This window comes from Lycorma delicatula, chromosome 1 (assembly GCF_047948215.1).
Source record: "Lycorma delicatula isolate Av1 chromosome 1, ASM4794821v1, whole genome shotgun sequence".
In the NCBI taxonomy this organism is placed as follows: Eukaryota; Metazoa; Arthropoda; class Insecta; order Hemiptera; family Fulgoridae; genus Lycorma; species Lycorma delicatula.
In genome coordinates, this window is record NC_134455.1 from 375,104,337 (window position 1) to 375,125,990 (window position 21,654).

The 21,654-nt window shown below is 30.4% G+C and overlaps 1 protein-coding gene and 1 long non-coding RNA gene across 2 annotated transcripts in view; one reads left to right on the plus strand and one right to left on the minus strand.

Moving 5' to 3' along the window:
* The window catches only part of LOC142318448 (uncharacterized), a 35,613-nt gene extending 34,572 nt beyond the window's left edge, over positions 1–1,041 (minus strand). Inside the window, exon 1 of the long non-coding RNA XR_012754913.1 lies at positions 939–1,041. This is a non-coding gene — a long non-coding RNA (uncharacterized LOC142318448). The remainder of the gene's footprint in view (positions 1–938) is intronic.
* LOC142318447 (peroxidase-like) overlaps positions 1–21,654 on the plus strand; it is a 162,913-nt gene that overhangs the window by 32,002 nt on the left and 109,257 nt on the right. Inside the window, exon 2 of the mRNA XM_075355032.1 lies at positions 10,914–11,060. Within this exon, the coding sequence (XP_075211147.1) occupies positions 10,914–11,060 (147 nt within the window). The remainder of the gene's footprint in view (positions 1–10,913; positions 11,061–21,654) is intronic.

Sequence of the window (21,654 nt, forward strand, 5' to 3'; positions counted from 1 at the left end):
GAACATCACGCAACTGTTTTACCTCAGGCAAATTATCAGTTGGCTAACGAATTGCAAAAACTGCGTGTTCTGGCAATAGGTCAGATATTACTTGTAGGTTTTAAAAACCATAAGTAATTAAAATGAACAGGGTTTTTTTTTTGTCTTCAGTCATTTGACTGGTTTGATGCAGCTCTCCAAGATTCCCTATCTAGTATAGCACCGCATTTCAAAAGATTCTAATCTTTTCTTCTCAGATACTCCGATTGTCCAAGTTTCACTTCCATATAAAGCCATATGGACAGGGTAATAAGTAGTTTTCCAACACCACTTATTAATTTACTAATTTACCATCACTTACTAATTATATTACTAATAATTCATTTTAAAATCATCCAGGAGATCCGACATACCAAGTGACATATGCGCAGTCGCACGGTCTCATAGAATACATATCGATAAGGTTTATTTAGAAGTGAAGATTACTTAATTCAAAAGATGTACTGAAAATAATTCGTACTTGAATTTAAGTGAAAGATTATCGTTTTAAAAGTAAAATGAACGCAAACGAATCGTATTTATTTATATTTAATTCAAAAAATTTGAAATATTATTTTAAATGAAATTTTTAAAAATTCTGGTTAATGAAAGATTTTTGGATTTATTTCAACTGGATAAAAAAATTACTTGTATTCCTGTCAGTTTAAAAATATCTTCAACGTTTTTATAAATAAATTCTTCATTTAAATAAAAAAATTAATTCCCTGGTAGTAAGAATTATGAAAATTTTACAAGGTCATTGAACAACCGTTTTGTAAACTATGATTGTTGTTTTAGCGAATAATTAATATAAAACAATCAAATACCGTAACAAAACTTATTTATATTAGATTCAATTCAAGGGCAATAGTACGTCTTGAACGAGAAATAGATTTAAAGTACAGTACAATAAAATTTACCTTACATGACACCATTTCCTCGTGAGATTTTACCGTTCATTATGACGTACGTTGTCATGCTTTAACTTCACATAAACATCTGTACAGACAGCCGTTAATACGGAACTTTAAAATCGAAGTAATTTAACCTTCACCTTTACTTTCATAAGATAACGCCTTCGTAATGATCTGTAACAATTCATTCTCGGGCACTTCAACATTTGTAATATATTGAATACATTATGCAAATGGAATTAACAATATAATAAATAATATAACAATATAAATTACTGTAATTCTCTATTAAGGCTACTATTCTTTTAAATTACATATTCGTTCTTCAATTTATATTAATCTGTTTAAAATAGAGCTGTTTTTTTTTTGTCTTCAGTCATTTGACTGGTTTGATCCAGCTCTCCAAGATTCCCTATCTAAATTCCATCATTGCTATATAAAAATGCAGAGAGCAAAAAGCACATTTTCTTGGAAAAAAAGCAGCTGTAATTTTCCATTGCTTTCAGCTGCGCAGTACTCAGAGGACTGAGTGATGTTGATATGGCCGTTTAAGTCGTCCTGACTCACGCCCCTAACAACTACTGAAAGAGCTGCTGCCCTATTTCATGAATCATTCCTTAATCTGGCTCTCAACAGATACCTCTCCGACATGGTTGCACCTTAGGTCCAGCTACTCTGAATCACTGAGTACTCAAGCCCCCTCACCAACGGCAAGGTCTCATGATTCATAGAGGAGGTTGTTCATGTTCCTGTAGCGTACAGCAATTACAGTAAATTTTTATTCAAACAGTAGGTGTAGATGGATTGAAACAATTTTAAATTTTACATTTTTAAATCTGAACACTTAAACTTTGTTGCTTAAGCATTACAATGATAGTGATTTAAAAAAGGAGATTACTTACAATAAAAACAAAATTAAAATAGAAATTTCCTTGAAATTATTAACTTGTACGACCTCTTTAATAATATCACTTTAAGATGAGTTTATGTAAACTTCTACTTTGCAATAGACTACACAAGATGTGTAAAACTGTTCAATCATAACAGTACAATGTTTAAAAAAAATCAGCATAAAGAACGAAATCAAATTTTCTTCTATGGAAATAGAATTACATCGTGTGACCTCTAAGACTAAGGTTATAAAAAAAACATTTTACCTTGGTTAACAACTAAAATACCTCGACTTAACAACTTAATTCTGCTTGTCAAAAAACATCTTCGCAACTTTTTTTTTTAATATTACGTTTTTTTTTTGTCTTCAGTCATTTGACTGGTTTGATGCAGCTCTCCAAGATTCCCTACCTAGTGCTAGTCGTTTCATTTCAGTATACCCCTACATCCTACATCCCTAACAATTTGTTTTATTTATTCCAAACGTGGCCTGCCTACACAATTTTTTTCCTTCTACCTGTCCTTCCAATATCAAAGCGATTATTCCAGGATGCCTTAGTATGTGGCCTAAAAGTCTGTCTTTTCTTTTAACTATATTTTTCCAAATGCTTCTTTCTTCATCTATTTGCCGCAATACCTCTTCATTAGTCACTTTATCCATCCATCTGATTTTTAACATTCTCCTATAGCACCGCATTTCAAAAGCTTCTAATCTTTTCTTCTCAGATACTCCGATCGTCCAAGTTTCACTTCCATATAAAGCGACACTTCAAACATACACTTTCAAAAATCTTTTCCTGACATTTAAATTAATTTTTGATATAAATAAATTATATTTCTTACTGACGCTCTTTTAGCTTGTGCTATTCGGCATTTTATATCACTCCTGCTTCGTCCATCTTTAGTAATTCTACTTCCCAAATAACAAAATTCTTCTACCTCCATAACCTTTTCTCCTCCTATTTTCACATTCAGTGGTCCATCTTTGTTATTTCTACTACATTTCATTACTTTTGTTTTGTTCTATTATAATATTACGTAATACATGTAAAAACCTGTGGCAGTTTTTTTTTTGATGCGTAACACAATGACTGCCACGAAGGCAATTCACTTAGTGAATGAAATGTATTTTATTTATACAAAAATTTTACTTTATCCTTAATTTTTTTTCTATTTTTGGCTGAAATTACCGAAGAACTTGAATGAAAATATAACTTAGACCAAAAAGTAGGATGGTAAAGAAAAATCGCAAAGTTCAAACGGAGTAATTCCGGGATTCAAAATGACCTTGACGCTCCAATAGTATGCTATATGTATTACTATAATAAATCGTTATGGTTTATGTTACAATCTTTTATTATCTGTAATAATTTGTTGTATCAATAATAAATAGATCCTTGAATTAGTCATACGCGTAATTCATATTCTAATTTATTATTCTATTTTTTAACGCTAGTACAATTTTAAAGTAAATAATTTTTATGAAGTTGTAAAAAAATTTACTTTTGAAAATTTTATGATGTGAATTACGTGGTATGTTAAATGTAATCGTTATTAATTTTAGTTGAGACAAAACTAATTAAATGTAATTAGACGCTTATTACATTATATTTACTATGTTATCCCAAATTGGTATTTAAAACAAATAAAATAATTTCTTAGTGAAATGGGTGATCTAATTTTAAGTTGATAAATTTAGTAATTAAATAAAATTCCAACAGCCAAAACAAGAAATACCTATGTATTTTGCTGGAACCTCCCATTTTTTGGTGTAACAAGAAAAGGTTTTTTTTATGTTTTAATATTCAAACTGTAATAATGAGTTTTAGAACGTGTTTTTTATCCAATCTTCACTGCAGAATTTCCCATTACGGACTATGTCACTATCGCTTCATTCTTTCACCACCCGAGTTACTACCTTTGATTTTATTAATCGTGTAAAACTATCACTGAGAGCAAGGTGACTAAATGACTGGGCGACTACCGTCGATAATAAACTCCGACGGATTAAAGAGTCAGTGTTGCCATGAGACTCCTCTTGTAGAAAACTCGTCGTGAGGAAGTAGCCCTCTGCCGGTTACAGATAGGACATACGAGGATCACACACGAGTACCTAATGTCAGGAGGAATCGCACCCCTATGCACACGATGCAACTACCGCATGACTGTGCACCACATTCTCGTAGACTGCATGTTATGCGGCGTTGCGTCGTAAATTTAATCTACCCAAAAACACGCGTGATATCTTGTACAATAATAACAAAATTATGAACCGGATGTTTCTGTTTTTGCGTAGTACCAGGTTACGACAAAAAATTTAATATTATCATATATATTTTTATGCTAGAAGAGTTTTTGATAATTTTTAACCTTTACTTTCAATTTTGATTTTTTTGGATCTATGTCTTTAATTTTATTATCCGAGAAGGGTGTGCCTTTTGCTCAACCTATCGGAATTAGGTAAGTTTTATATAGTTTCTTTATTCTATTATTTTAACTTTTATATTTTAAAGACTCCGTCAGCGATATTAGTTTTGAGTTTTATTTCACTTTTTTGACTTTTGTTTTAATAAATTTTTATTATATGATTTATATTAATTTTAAACCTTATAAGTTTTATTATTTTAGAGTTATTTTACCTTTTTATTAATAAAAATTCCGGGCGATGATAATGCACAGGCGGTTTTCGACCCCAAACAGAAAAAAAAATCGCTTCATTTCCCGATGACCCGGCTATCCTGGCTATCGATGTTGACTTAACTGTCAAGTAAACTACAATCTGAATTGGATCAAATTATTAACCAGTGGCTGTCAAGATGGAGAATTAGGGTTTTATCAAGCGAAGTCGAGTCATGTGACATCAGCAATGAGGAGAGGAGACTGCCGACGGGTTCACCTCGGACCTCAAACGGGTACGGCATGCTTTATGGTGTCTTGGTCTTTATCTTAATCGTCATCTGACGTGAATTATGTAAGAAAAAAGAGAAAACAACTGGATATTAAGTATAAGGAAATGGTTACTGAGCAACAGGTCACAGTTTTCACTACTTAACAAACAATTATTGTACGCGACAATCCTGAAAGCGATTTTGATTTATGGGATCCAACTTTGGTGTACAACAAGGAGCGGCAAGGCAGAGATTATACAGCAATTCCAAAACAAATTACTGAGTAGAAGCATAGAGGCGCCTTAGTTCGTAAGAAACATTGAGATATACGAATATCTCGGTTTACCTATGTTCGAGAAGAAATACAGAAATTTGGTACAAAATATGTGCATATTCCTTCATCAGAGACGTAGCCGCTGGAGTCCCCTAAGGAGCAGTGCTTTCGCCGTTCTTGTACACGGCCTACGTCAACGAAATGGCGCTGTCGGAAGGAGTCAAAACAGCTCTATACGCAGACGACACGGCATATTATTATGAATCCGGAAGTGTGGATTACGCGATCGAGAGACTCCAAAGACAATTAGATCTATTAGAATCGTGGCTCGATATGTGGAGAATCAAGGTCAACGGTGAAAAATCGGTGGCAGTGATGTTCACAAACAAGACACGTACTCCAGCCAGGCAGCTGGAAATCTCAGGAGAGAAAATCCCCTTTCGGAAAACAGTCGAGTACCTGGGAGTAGCCCTGGATAAACGGCTTTTCTTAAGAGAACATGTTAAATATGTGACCCAAAGGGCAAAGGCCGTCTGGGCCTCAGTATGCCCAGTACTATAACAGTGCCAGCCCATATCCACTGGCGACCAAATTGCTCATTTTTTGGCTAAACGTCCTGCCGATTCTAACATATGCTTATCCGGCATGGAGAGCTTTGTTGAACTCCACGCTTCAAAAGAAATTAGAAGCCGTCCAAAACATAGTGTTGCGGACGATATTTGGAGCACCGTGGTTTGTCAGAAAAATCACTCTTCTTTGATTTCTTCTTTGTTACCGAGGAATTAAAGAAATAGTAAAATTTAATGTTATTACATTTTAACCTTTTAAATTCGGAATTTCAAAATTCCTTTCTTAGTTTATACTTACAATTTAAGAAGAACGTATATACAAACTTTTATCAATTTGTCTAATTTGATTTTGCTGGGCATTGATTATGAATCTGTAAGGAAATTTTATTTTACAGGTACAGATTTAAGCCTATATTAACTGCTTTACAAATACAGAAGTATTTTATGTCGAAATACTTGAAAAAACAATAAACAAATTAAAATATTGTCTTTACATAAAAGTAATTTTCATATTGTTTAGTTACACATTGTAAGAAACCAGTGGATCTTGCAATGACGTTTTCGTTGATCCTTTACTTTTATATGAATTATGCTTTTCCATAAGATTTGTCTGTACTATTAAATTGCATACAACATTTCTTGAGGATTTTTTATACCCAAAATAGATGCTTAAATCATTATAATATATATATATTATACAATTCCGTGCTATATCTCACTTTATCACAGGGTCCTTCAACAGAAGGATAGGGCTGCTAGGGCAACGAGGAGATGAGGGACACCTCCCCGCTGAGCTGCTATTCGTTTGCATGCACAGATGGGTAGCAGTGATGAGGCACGGGGGGACTCTCTCGTCCTCTTGTAGAAAAGACCGTAGTCCCTGCGAGAATGCTCCTTTGGGTGTTCTCGTTTGAGGTAAAAGGCATAAAGACCGAGTCCCGGCTCCTAGGATGGGGGAACAGGAACGTTATAGTCGGGCCTGGTAACCCTACTCTGGGAGTAAAAGGCAGGCATTAGTAGATAAGATCCAGCCGGCATATAAAGGACACTCCCCCGGTTTGTGTTATGCTTCACTGTGAAATCCGATTCGGGGAATAAAAAAAAATATACATATATGTTGTATTTATTATAATTTAATTAATTTTAATTTTACGATAATTTTAAACATTATATTTCATAACTTTTTCTCTATCTTTAATCTTTTTAGCTTGATTACTAAATTAACTTATTTATTTATAGTTTATGTTTGCAAACATTTTCATTCAGTTACAACTGAGATCAGATCAATTTAAAGAAAATAGAAATTTGTATAAATCCTAAATACGTAATTTAAAAAATGATATATTGATTTTAAAATTATTGTTGTTTTTTTAAGGATTATTGCTTATAATTTGTTTTATTTGGAATGTATTAGTAATATTGTGTTTTTGTTTTTGTATGTTTTCATCTATGTGTTTTTATTATCATTCCATAGCTACCGTTTTTAAAGTTCTAATTATTATTTTTTTTTTGTATTTGACTGTATAATTGTTATTATTATTTTTATTCTTGTTATTATTATTGTGTTTTGAATATTGTATTTTTAATTTGTATGTCGATTGTTGACTTGTGGCTGTTCTTTTGTGACTTTATATGATATTGTGCAACATACAAAGGTTTTGTATAACTATTCTGTTGCACAAACAAAGCAAATAAAATAAAATAAAAAAAAATTAATAAAATTATTATTATTATTATTATTATTATTATTATTATTATTATTATTATTATTATTATTATTATTATTATTATTATTATTATTATTATTTAGGAAACGGCTATCTATGTTACTATCCATCTGTGTTTATCGTGTAAAGATGCATCGATCGATTTCGTGCCTTCATTCTAGGAGTGAGGAAAAGTTCCTTTAAAATAATGAATCTGATAAATTATCTATTTATTACTTTTTGTATAGACATCTCCAGCCGAATTATAGGAAATCAAATGTATTTCATTATTAAGTGATGCCATTTGATTCTGTATCTTATACTACGACTGCTGAATTCTATAACAATAGTAGTTTATGCATCGTCATATTTCTATTGCATTTCTCTTCTTGTACTGAAAAAAAAAGAGCTACTGTTTATTAAAGAATACATTTTAAAAACACTTCTGACGTAGTAAATCATATCAATTTACGCTGTTAAAGAGATATTCACTATGCTGATAAAGTGGTAGTAAGCTGTTTGTGAACGTTATTTAAAAGAATAAAAGAAATTCATGGTGTCTGGAGGTAATTTTCAGGTAGCCGATGGTGACCTATCAAGTTTGAGATCCGTATTCTACGGTACCGAGAGCTTTTGTTAAATTCCATTATTATTTCTTTATAATTTGACATAGAAAAGGCCGACCTCTCTTTACTAAACATCAATCAGATATCTACTGTATAGAGAAAGTTTGACTTCTGCGCTTAAGAAATTTTATGAAAAATAACCACGGTAAAAGTTTAATAAGATCTCAGCAATTAGTTTTCCTCATTATATCGCGGTCGAAATCGATGGAATTGAACCCGTCTAGTTAACGAGCAAATAGTAGCTGCTAGATTTTCTGAGCTGACCGAGTGTCGTTATAATGAATCACGGTGCCGAATAGGTGGGAGTAGAGTCCTTGTGATGGCATCACGCTTAATCGTGACCGCGTCTCGTGACTTCCGGGCCATCGCAATCGCTCCTCGTTACCATTTTATTTACCTGTGCTCCCTATTTTCTTCTATCTGTACCAGAACGCTCTTAAGATCCGTTACGTATCTTTATTTATCATTTTATGCCGTATTCTTTCTTTATTCATCCTTTTCATCAACCATCCGGTACCTCGATGACCTCTAAAACAAACTCATCTAAAAATATTTGCTGTCCGATCACTTTCCTTCGTTTTTTTAATGATCTTAATGAAATATCCTTTGAAACAAACTAATGAGTTTTTCTTTTCAGTTGTTTAATACAACGTACGACTAAAATTTTATTGGATTAGTAATAACTCTTTTATTGTGGTAGTTAATGGATTATAAAAAAATAGAATATAACGGTCAAAAGCTTTCAACGTAATTGTTATTGCTAAGATCCAAAATTTCATCTTAAAGTAAGTTTCGTAACATTTTTTTTTTTTTTTTTTTGATCAGATATGCAGTCATGGAATGATATGATTACGGTTCTCAAAGCTCATATTATGAATTATGAAATTGTTTTTTAGGAAAATAATTATAATTCGGCAAATCAGTAAGGAATGATTTTCAGAAAATTCTCAAATATAGAAAGAAATAAAGTTCGATTGTTTTATTTTCTTTTATAAAATTACTCCTCAATTAAACAATTAGAAAAGAATAATAATTAAAGATAAAAATGGACTTTCTCGCGTTATTGATTTGTTTTATTAAAATCATATATTAGGTTTTGGAACTTATAGACCTAGAAAAGGCATTCGATAACATAGACTAAAATGTTCAGCATTTTAAAAAAAAATTAGGGTTCAAATACAGAGATAGAAGAACTATGACTAAACTTACAGGAACCAAACTGCAACAGTAATAATTGACGAACATGAGAAAGAAGCCGTAATAAGAAAGGGAGTCCGAAAAGGATGTTCCCTATCCCCGTTACTTTTTAAGCTTCACATAGAACTAGCAATTAATGATGTTAAAGAACAATTTAGATTCGGAGTAACAGTACAAGGTGAAAAGATAAAGATGCTACGATTTGCTGATGATATAGTAATTCTAGCGGAGAGTAAAAAGGATTTAGAAGAAACAATGAACGGCATAGATGAGGTCCTAACGTAAGAACTATCGAACGGCATAGATGAGGTCCTAACGTAAGAACTATCGCATGAAAATAAACAAGAACAAAACAGAAGTAATGAAATGTAGTAGAAATAACAAAGTTGGACCACTGAATGTGAAAATAGGAGGAGAAAAGATTATGGAGGTCGAAGGATTTTGTTATTTGGGAAGTAGAATTACTAAAAATGGACGAAGCAGGAGCGATATAAAATGCCGAATAGCACAAGCTAAAAGAGCCTTCAGTAAGAAATATAATTTGTTTACATCAAAAATTAATTTAAATGTCAGGAAAAGATTTTTGAAAGTGTATGTTTGGAGTGTCGATTTAAATGGAAGTGAAACTTGGACGATCGGAGTATCTGAGAAGAAAAGATTAGAAGCTTTTGAAATGCGGTGCTATATCCCTAACAAATTGTTAGGGATGTGGGATGTAGGGGGTATACCGAAATGAAACAATTAGCACTAGATTGGGAATCTTGGAGAGCTGCCTCAAACCAATCAAATGACTGAAGACAAACAAAATGAAGGCTATCTAATATAGTAAGTATTAATATGATATTTAGTATTAGTATGTGATCACGTAACCAATCACTTCCCGAATCTGCATTTTAAAAACATTATTTAAAAAAATTTTAATAACACATATCATCACCTTAAAATACATAATTATATCATAACTTATTATTTTTTCTATTCGTACAATATATCAAAAAATAGGGTAACTATGTGTTATCATTTCAAGATCCCTCGAAGAAAAATATTTTTATGAGTAAATTGATCCGCTAGATAGAAGGGTTCTAGGTTTAAATGATCTTTACAACTAACTGAGAAATCACCATCGTAACAGTTTTTTTATGAATGACGTATGCGAAGCGGAACCGACTGGTAAATTTTAAACGTGAATTCCTGAATGTTGCAATAACATACAGTAGAGAAATATTTTGTTAGTGGAAGTGGAAAATATGTTACTTCATACCCGTTGCATGGTACTATTCGATAGACTGCAAACCATAACAATAACGCATTTGGTTTTTGTTAGGAATTAAAATCAAATATTCAAGCGTACCAATTGTTTATACACAGTATTTTTCGTCGATCTACTCTGTCCTGATTCCTTCTTCAAAAGCAAAAATTTTGTCTAATATGTTAACATATTTCATGAAAAATGTGAAGTTCAAATAAAAGTAAGAAAGGATGAATAAGTGCGTAAACTGTGAGGTTTTCCGGAGCCAATTTAGGAATAAAAATCCGTAGCTAACCTGTGAATGATTTTAGTTCTTTCACGAGTATTATTATATTATATAGAATTTCATCATTATTAACTGTAACTGATCGACGTTTATGCAATGGTATAAATTGATGATGTTTATTAATGATTGACAACCGATGAACTGAACTATCAGCTTAGCTAATAAGATAACGAGTATTACTATTTTAGCTAATTTATTTAACAATATAACAAGTGTTTGTATGATTTATTACAATCAATAACTATTTATAATTATTAATGTTTGTTATTTATTTTTTTTGTATTTTTTTTTTCAGGAGTATAGTACTCCTGCTTAGTGGTCTAGGCATAACTGGGGCACTTCAGTATGCTACTTTGGATCAATCAGAATGTGCTTTATATCTAGATGGAACCGCCAGAACCAACTTGTATGATTACAGTCTCAATCTTCTCAGAGGTCCTCTGTAAGTAACAGTAATTAAAAATTGTTAATAAATATAATTTTTTTAAATGTTAGCCGACTAAAAATTACACCATTCGTTTAATATGATAGCAAAATACTGTTGATTGATCATTTTATATAAAATCAGATATAGAAATACGTAACATAATTTTTAAGTCCTTCCTGCTTTCTCATTCGAGATTAATAGTTTTTTTTTTTTTGTTGCATCCGAATTTTTATACTACGTTAAAACTAATCGGCTATATGGAATTATTCACTAAGCGAAATCGCTAATGCAAGAAATCGTTTCAAATGTAGATTAAAAAATTCTACTTTTAATTCAAAAGTTCCCGTCAGTTAGAATTAAACAAAGAACTATCATGTACTAGTAGTGAGTGAGCAATGCTATCCGTTAAAAGTGGGCTAACCAATAAACAATATAATTACTTATTTATCATGAAATCCTTGATTTCCAATTTATTGTTGTAAATTATTATATTTACATAATATTAGTCATATATCTTACTATTTTCAGTTTTCTGTGCGAGTATAAATAAGACTGCAAAACATTATTTCTAAAAATGTTTTTTCTAAATACATCATTTAGAAGATTTTATACATATCATGGAGTTCGTTAGAACTTCGTGATATATATCGTAGAACTCGTCGCGACAAAATTCTAACGAATTATTCGTCACCTCTTACCGATGGGTCGGTAAGAAACGACGAAGTCAACGAACTACGTTTGCAGTTCTAAACATGACCTAACGTAATCTCCTTTCTTTTCCTGTTTAGCCTTCGGTAACTACCGTTCAGGTAATACTTCAGAGGATGAATGAGGATGATATGTATGACTGTAAATGAAGTGTAGTCTTGTACGTTCTCAGTTCGACCATTACTGAGATGTGTGGTTAATTGAAACCCAACCGCCAAAGAACACCAGTATCCACGATCTAGTACTCAAATCCGAGTAAAAGTAACTGACTTTACTAGGACTTGAATTCTGGAACTCTCGACTTTCAAATCAGCTAATTTGGGATGACGCGATCACCACTAGACAAACCCGGTGGGTTACCACTAGACCTAATGTAATAGTGAAATCAAAATGGAGAAAAAAAATAATATGCGTGAAAACATTCAGTTCAATTAGATTAGTAATAAAGAATACTTTTAAAAAATATCTGGAATTTCGTTATAAAACGTTTTTTTTCCCATTTGATGAACCGCGGGACTCGAATATGTCATTTTATTCATTATTTTAGCGTACCTTTACGAATCGCGCCGCTAGGTAGTAGTACTTGATAGTACTAGGTAGCGTAAAAAAACTTCAAATAATAAAATTTTAAAGAAAATATACTACAGCTTGTTTTAATAGTAAATGCTGTTATGTAAATGAAAGTACTGAAGATGAAACATTTTTTTAATTCCATCACTTCTTTTAAAAAAAAATAAAAATTAATAGTTTACAAGAGATTATATCAATTATATTAAAAAATGAATACATAAAACAGAAATAAATTCGATTTTTAAAATCGTATTTAACGATAAAGATCGAGGGTTACATTTTTTTTTTCTTCTTTTTTTTTGTTTAATCACCGGGTCCACCGTTAGGTATTGCTTCAGAGAATGAAATGAATGATTTGTAGCCTGTTTGAAAATGCCATGCCTGCTCGGGATTCGAACCCGGGACCTCCGGATGAAAGGCCGAGACGCCTTTCAAGGGTTACACTTTTTCTTTTTTTTTTTTGTTGTTTAACCTTCGAGTCCACAGTTAAGCATTACTTCAGAGGATGAGATGAATGATTTGTAGCGTGTGTGAAAATGCCATGCCTGACCGGGATTCGAACCCGAGACCTCGGGGTGAAAGGCCGAGACGCTACCACTCGCGCCACAGAGGCCGGCAAGGGTTACACTTACACAGTAATAGTGCAATATTACATCACGGATTTTCGATTCGTTAATGTCATTATAGTAGTTTTATCAAAAAAGGAAAAATATGGTATGAAGTGAATGATATGACTATCAACACAAAAAAAAAATTGACAGTGAAATTCAGTTTGTTTGATCTAAGGCAATAAATTTTAATAATAAATCCATAAGATATCAATGAGAAATTCATAAACAAAATAAAATAATAATAAAAAAAAACGCAGTGATATCCAAAAAAAATTACAATGAAATTGCAAACCGTACGTTAAGAATCTTGCAGATATCATTTCTTCCACTCAAAAAACAAAAATTTCTGTAATATAAATAAAACTGTTTTTAACAAAACGATACTGATATCAAAAAACGTAAGACACTATATTTTTGTTATCAAAATCTGTTATTAATTTAGAATTTTCTTTAATAAAAATACATGTTAAATATATGTAATAGACAATAATAGATAATAAACAATGTTTAAGCGTTCCATATAATAAGCAAAAAAAAAAAAGAATTTGTTACAAAACTCTTACCGATCCGATTTCATTCGTAATACATACGTATATCACGTATATATGCGTATATATTGATATATATGTGATATATATTACGTATATATACGTAATAGATATCAAATTTACAGAAATAATACAATTCTTAGTGCATCGGTTGGAAGTTTAGACTCAATTGCAACGATGCTCACAGCACCATTGAAGCTTTCATCACCTGATGTAAGCCGGCGAACGTCATTGGCGTCAGAAAGAGAAGACGATGCCATGTCCGAAGCCTCAGACACTCTGTCGTCGGAAGTTGAGGCCGTTCGCAGAATGGAAAAACGTAAGGAAGGATGGCCGAAAGGAAAGCCTTTGCGGTAATTTGTTGGATTAGAAGATTGAAATTTTGAACACTTACTTTCTTCATGGAAATATGAATTAAAGAACCTTTTTTTTATTTTTTTTTGAAGTGGGATGGGGCTAATGACCAAAGTAGTCGATGCCCCTAAAAACCTCAAAAGAAAATACAATTCTTATGATTATTCGTTGTTTAATAAATGAAATCGGGCCGTAAGAGTTTTGTAAAAATTTTTTTTAATTTTTTGCTTATTATATGGAACGCTTAAACATTGTTTATTATCTATTATTGTCTATTACATATATTTAACATGTATTTTTATTAAAGAAAATTCTAAATTAATAACAGATTTTGATAACAAAAATATAGTGTCTTACCTTTTTTAATATAAGAAACATTTTGTTAAAAACAGTTTTATTTATACTAGAGAAATTTTTATTTATTGAATGGATAAAAGGTATCTGTGAGACTATTACTAATATTTTACTATTACAATTTTCATGAAGGTCAATTAATTTTCTTTTAAACTTTGCTTCCGAGATTAAGATCTGAATGTTTCTAGTACTACTTATGTTTATTATGGCCAACACTAAATAGTTTGATTATTCTTCAAATTAATTTTACCTGAAAGTAATTTCAATTTAATTTTGGCGATAAGTTTAAATATATTTATTTTTAAAACGAGTAATAAATTGGGTTTTAGAGTAATAAACACATTTCTGTAATAAAGTTAGGTTTGTCTTATTAAATTCTTTCCCATATTTTCAAATCGATGAAAATGGAACTAGTTGATATGTATTGAAATTTTCTTGTTTTTTTTTTTTTTTTGTAATAGTCCATCTTACGATTATCCATCATTCTACATAAGGATATGAAATATAATGGTCTCTTTGCATTGATAATTTTTTTAGGATTTTGAAAGTTTATAAAAAAAAGATTACTTTTCCACAAATAATTAAGTTGATTTTATGATATAACTAGCAAACCCGGCAATGCTTCGCTATTGATAGATTTGCTAATGCTATATATATTTTAAATTAACACAATTGAAAGTTTGATAAAACATTAAAAAATTAGCACTACGAACTTCACAAAATTTAACCTTTCACTTTCTCCCTTTTTCACTTTTCCCCTTTTCCAATATTCCCTATTTACCTTTTTTTTATTTTTCCCTATTTTTCCGTTTTTCCCCGTGCGTAAATCGGTCCAGTATTATTTTAGTCTATAGAGGACATATATATCAAAATTGCATTTTATATATATATATGTATAGAGAAGAAGAAAGTCACCTAGCGACACTATTTTTCGCGAAAATATCTCTTTTCACTGTAACTAATACATATTCTGAATATGAACCAAATTGGACCATAAATACAATTTTCTGAAATATCTCGACCCCAGTAACACGTAGCGGGTCTATTTTTTGCAAAAATATTTTATTTCACGTAACTAATATATATTCTAAATATGAGCCAAATCGGAACATAAATAAAGTTTTTCTAAGTATCTCGACTTCAGCGCCACCTAGCGGGTCCAAACCAATTCAGAAACCTTCCCTGGCATGCGTCCAACTATTCCCCTAAGTTTCATCGCTATCGGATGAACGGTTTAGGAAGGCATAAGAGACATACAGACAGACATTCATTTTTATATACATAGATTACTTATTCTAACACTGTAACGCTTCCGGTAGTTCTCTTCCTATATCATTTTATTTACCTAGTAATTTTGTATTGTCTTTTTTTCTTTTTCCTGTTTAGCCTCCGGTAACTACCGTCTAGATAATACTTCAGAGGATGAATAAGGATGATATGTATGAGTGTAAATGAAGTGTAGTCTTGTACATTCTCAGTTCGACCATACCTGAGATGTGTAGTTAATTGAAACCCAACCACCAAAGAACAACGGTATCCACGATCTAGTATTCAAGTCCGTGTAAAAATAGCTGGCTTTACTAGGACTTGAACGCTGGAACTCTCGACTTCCAAATCAGCTGATTTGGGAAGACGCGTTCACCACTAGACCAACCCGGTGGGTTAGTAATTTTGTATTTACATTTTTGTAACTGCACTCTATTATAATAATTCTGTTCGTTCAACAAATATGTAATCACATTTTTCCTGGAGATCAGGATGAACAAACTTCCTTATTCAAGGAACTGTTTCTGTAGTGTTACATTTTCATAATATCTCAGAAACTGGACATATGTAAGCATAAATTTACTACGTACATATCTACTCGCTAAAATAAATTAATATATCAAGCGTACTTTATTAAGAGAAAAGCAGAAAATATATTTTGCCGTTAATTTATTTTTATTATTCATCAATAGTTACGTGCAAAAGAGTGAAATTAAAAAAAAAAACAGTTAAATAAAATTATACTTTAGTATTATTAATTTTAAAATAAAATCAATTAGAAATTTAACTGAGCCGTTCAATTGTAACTGAAATCGTAAACAATATGACATTATCTTAATTTTAAATCAAAATAACACCCTTAAATGATCATTTCTTAATTGAGAGGACAAATAAAAACTAATATTAGATGTTACAAACCAAAAAACATAACTTTAAAAAATGGCATTCGATCATTGTTAAATTATGCTGTTTCATCTATCAAAAGAGTAAAAAATAATTTAAAAAAAGAGAAAGGTATGAATTCTGATAGGGTTATGCTCTAGTTCGGAAAAGACTTTTAATGATTCATAAATACTTAATTTTCTTTTTCAAACTTATAAAAAGTTATTTAGTTAACAAAACGAAGAATTTGATGCTTTATTAATGATAGTTCAAATTGTTTAAATATTATAAAAACGATTACCGTGTTTTTCCTCTACTTCATAACAATTTATAATTATTTCTAGAGAACATTTATGATTCGATTAATTTTTCAAATTACCTACTCATATTTAATGATATTGAAACTTACGTTAATTATATTTTAATCTTTTAATTATTATTTTAATAAATGATACATTTTAACTTCTATAACGATTATTGGTATTGTTACAGAACCCGTTATAGAATATTATTTTACAAAATGTTTTGAATATTATATTTATTTTCTTGAATCCTCTTTCAAGGATTTCTATCTGACACAACTTACTGCAAAGTTTTCAAAAAATTATATTTTTTATTTCTCAAAGAAAATATAATAATCTATTTTATCTTCAAAATATTTTCACACATCTATTGCCAGCAGTACGATTGAGACCAATAATTTGATCAAATTCGGTTCTGTTCTGGAATTTCAGAATCACAAAAAATATATGACCGGTATATTATCTTCTATTAATTAAAAATAACATAATTTACTAGATAATCATTTCATTTAAAAAATATGCCTTCTTTTACTCATTAAAACTAAAAAATCGGTATAATAACATAGACAATGAAAGTAAAATATGATGTTATATCTAACAATAAAATATTTGTAATCTATTCCTTTCGGAATATTTTGACAACATAAATTACTTTTTAAAAAAATTAAACTAGAGTACGTGATGAGTTATAAAAGATGAATGAGTTACCTTCACTTAGAGAAAACGATGCTGTTCTTCCACTGAACGAATCAACAAAGAATTTATACATATGTTTCGTTAAGTAAATAATACAAGAAAGGCAAAGAAAGCATTAGAAGATAAATAATTATTTATAAATTAGTTTTTACATTTATATATTTATACATCGCACGTGATGTCAGCAACGTGTTTATTCACGTTTTACATGATAAATTGAATTTTAATAGTCACGGTTTCACCTGGAAAGGTGTCATTCCCCTAACAGATGATGCTGAACTACTGTTATCTAAGAACAACTTGTATAAGAATATATCCGGAAAAGTGAATTTTTAATTACGCTAATAAAAATAACTGTCTGGTTTAAAAAAAAATATCAGACAACTCTACTAAATTGTTATTATTAATCTAATAAAAATGAGTTAAAATTACTAAAGATATCTGTTTATTAAATATCATAACCGTATCAGTTGCGGACGACTGACATGAAATATAAACTACTCCTAATAATTCATTATTCAGGCATTCTATTCCAGACATGATCGGGAAACTGAAGAAAAAGAATTCTCCCCTTCCTTCTACACGACCAAAGTTTTCTTCCTCATATTAGTGAATCAAACTTATCTAAATTCAGAGAAATTCAGCCCCTCAAATGACGATATCTATACTACTGTCCCCCACAAGGACTGATTAAATCTGAAAAGGATCATTATGAGAGAAAAAAATTCTGATTATTAGCTTTTGCATCTCAGATGATTTTCTATATTAAAATTTTAAAAATAGTGCGACCGAAAACAACATTAAACCCCTTCAGTTTTGAAAAAGTGAATTGTACACATTATTTAATTAACAGGGGAAAGAGAAAGGTATAAATTATATGATCAGCAATAGGAAATCTTTAATATTAATAATAGAAATATACAATAATATTTATCATTGTCAGCGAATATTAAAAAATTGTATTAAAAAAATGCATATACTTTCTTAGAGAGATCTTTCCGATATCACGTCAAATTTTTGTGAATACTTAAAACAACGATTATTTAAACGATCCTACATTTCATACGCAGCACATATTAATAATAAATTTAATTATTACAGTATTTCACATTAGATGAAAGAACAGAAAAAATTAATTTTAATTTATAGTTAGTCGGTCTATCATTATGGATAATTTTATTACGAGTAAATATTATTATTAACGATTCAAAAATCCCTGTATCTAAATAAATTATAAAGATTATTCGTTGTAAATAAGTTTTAGATTATTGCTCGTAGGTAGTTTCAAGAGACTGTAAAGGAAGCCCTAACAGCCTTGAATTTATCTTATATGATGCAAGAGCCATCAAAACGACTAGAACATTAGCTTGAGGTAGTTTTATATCCCTTTTCTATAACACTCAGAGCACTGCCTTAATGGCTTTGATTTCTTCCTGGAGTACCGTCACATGCTTTCCAAGGCTGAAAAATACAGTAATAATAATTTATTTATTATTATTATTTTTATAATTATTATTATTATTATTATTAGAAGAGGAAGAAGAAGAAGAAGAAACATGTTCACTTAGAAATAATTTATTTCGTTTAAAGTTACGTAACACTGGCTATTTAGTGCAATCGTTTACTGTACTATTTCTTCATCAAGGACAGATTAGTTATTAATTAAGATCAGACTAATTAAGTCTATTTGACAGTTTTAATGTTACAAATTAAAAAGTGAAACAGAATTTCGAGCGTTTGTACGAACATAAGGGAAATACAATGTTGTTTTTTTTAATGCCGTTGCTATATTTATATTTATAATCACATTTCAAACGAGGAAAAAAGGTAAACGTTAGCAATACCTTTATTATGCATTCTTTGAGAGAATTCTTATTAAGTGCATTTTAGATGAAGCAGTTAATAAAATCTTACCGTAATAAAAGCGAATAGCTTAGAAAGAATTAATGAATGTTCTAATGACTATTTTCTCTAAAATAAATATCACAATATTTTATATTGTAAAATCAGTTTTTTTTTTAATTATCATGTGAGGATTATTATCATATTATTATGAGTTTCAAAGAAGAGGAAATACGAATTCTGGGCTATTATTATTATTTTTTTAGAAATAATATTATGATTTGACATGACATAATCTACTGTTTGAATTCATAATTCTAATACAGTACCACTAAATTTTACTTGTAGCCCATTAGATGTCTTTAAACAATCAATGAATAAAACAGGTTTGAAAAACTTTTCCAGAATAGTTCAGAAATTTTTAATAACTGCTCTAAGCTAGATAATACTGCAGAAAGATGAATATAATAAATTTTCTTCTACTCGTGTTTTGATTCAATTGATGTTTTACAAATAGTCATCAAAAAACCGCGCAAGAACATCATTCCTGAAATTGTAAATTTCAGGAAAATAATATTTCGAATATTATGAAAATTTATTTTCTTTAAATAAATATAATACTTACTACTATTCTTTTTTTCCTTTTTTTAGTTTTTCACTTTACAGAATAAGGTCGATTAATTGCTATTATTCGTTACAGTAATTGACTATTAGGACAATATTTCTCGTACGTGCGACTTAATTACGGATTTACATTTCAACGATTGAAGAAAACTTAAGAAATTAATTTTTTTTAATCACTTATGTTTCCTTTTATTTAAACGTATTTTCCTTTTCTTTTAATTTTTTTCAAATTATATTGAACGATTACGATCTTTCAAAAATGTTCACTCTGACAATCAATAAAATTAGCTACCATGTAAAACTAGCTACCTAAAGTAAGGGATTTTTACTATTCGCTCCTTAATTACAGGTAATACATGTCAGGATAAATCCTTCATTATTATATAACATGATTTTTTTTTCTTCTCATAGAAAAACTGTATCTCCTTAATTACTAATATAAATCTTGTAATTTTATTTACTAAGTAATTCATTAATATATAGGATGAATTACATGATAAAGTTGGCAGGAAATAACATTTTTTTATACAGGCAAACATGTTGATAATGCGAAGGTAATAATAATGTAAAATATTTTTTTAAATTATTTTATGTCCCTAAAATGGAAATTTAAATCCCTTTATTTTAAATTTAATTCTTCTCTCTGTAAGATATTTAACTAAAATCGGTTTCAATACCAATTAAGACGAAAATATTCTGAAATTTATTTTGTATTTAATTTTTTATTTTGTCTTCAGTCATTTGACTGGTTTGATGCAGCTCTCCAAGATTCCCTATCTAGTGCTAGTCATTTCATTTCGCTATACCCCCTACATCCTACATCCCTAACAATTTGTTTTACATATTCCAAACGTGGCCTGCCTACACAATTTTTTCCTTCTACCTGTCCCTCCAATATTAAAACAACTATTCAAAGATGCCTTAATATCTGGCCTATAAGTCTGTCTCTTCTTTTAACTATATTTTTCCAAATGCTTCTTTCATCATCTATTTGCCGCAACACCTCTTCATTTGTCTTTTTATCCGCCCATCTGATTTTTAACATTCTCCTATGGCACCGCATTTCAAAAGCTTCTAATCTTTTCTTCTCAGATACTCGGATTGTCAAAGTTTCACTTCCATATAAAGCGACACTCCAAACATATATTTTCAAAAATCTTTACCTGAAATTTAATAAATAATTAAATAATTGTATTTTTAAGTTATAATCCTCTGTAAAAATATGATATTGTTTTTAAGGCAATAAAGTTTAAGATTTTAATTAACCTTCGTGCGTTACTATGACAACTAAAGCTTACCTATGCGGTCTACGGGTCACGCACAACGGTCAATCAAAATTTTAAATCTTATTGTCTTAAAAACAATATCACAACGTCAAGCTAATAAGGTAAAAATATAGTTATTTAATAATTTCAAGTTTTTTAAGGTTTTTTCGTCGTTGGTTGATGGAGTTAGAAAACTCCAGCAAGGATACATTGGGTTTTCTAACTTGTAAGAATTTCTTGCGCCTTAGAAATATTCAAAAGCCGTTTTGAAGAAATATATCTATCGCAGCACTCCCTGCCGATTTCTACCGTAAAACTAATCTAAGAACCTGTTCTGGGTTGATACCTATGTAATGCAAAAAACCGCATCAAAATAGGCTCAGCCGTTTAAAATAAACACATCTACTGCAACGCTCCCTAGTGACCTATAATTGTAAAACATATTTAGGAACCTGCTCTGAAGTGAAACCTATGTAATGAAAATACCGCATCGAAATCAGTCCAGTATCTTTTGAGAAAAATGGTAACAAACACTCACACACAACCTCTTACCCCAAACGCAAATACCGTCTCCGTTCTGTCGTGGG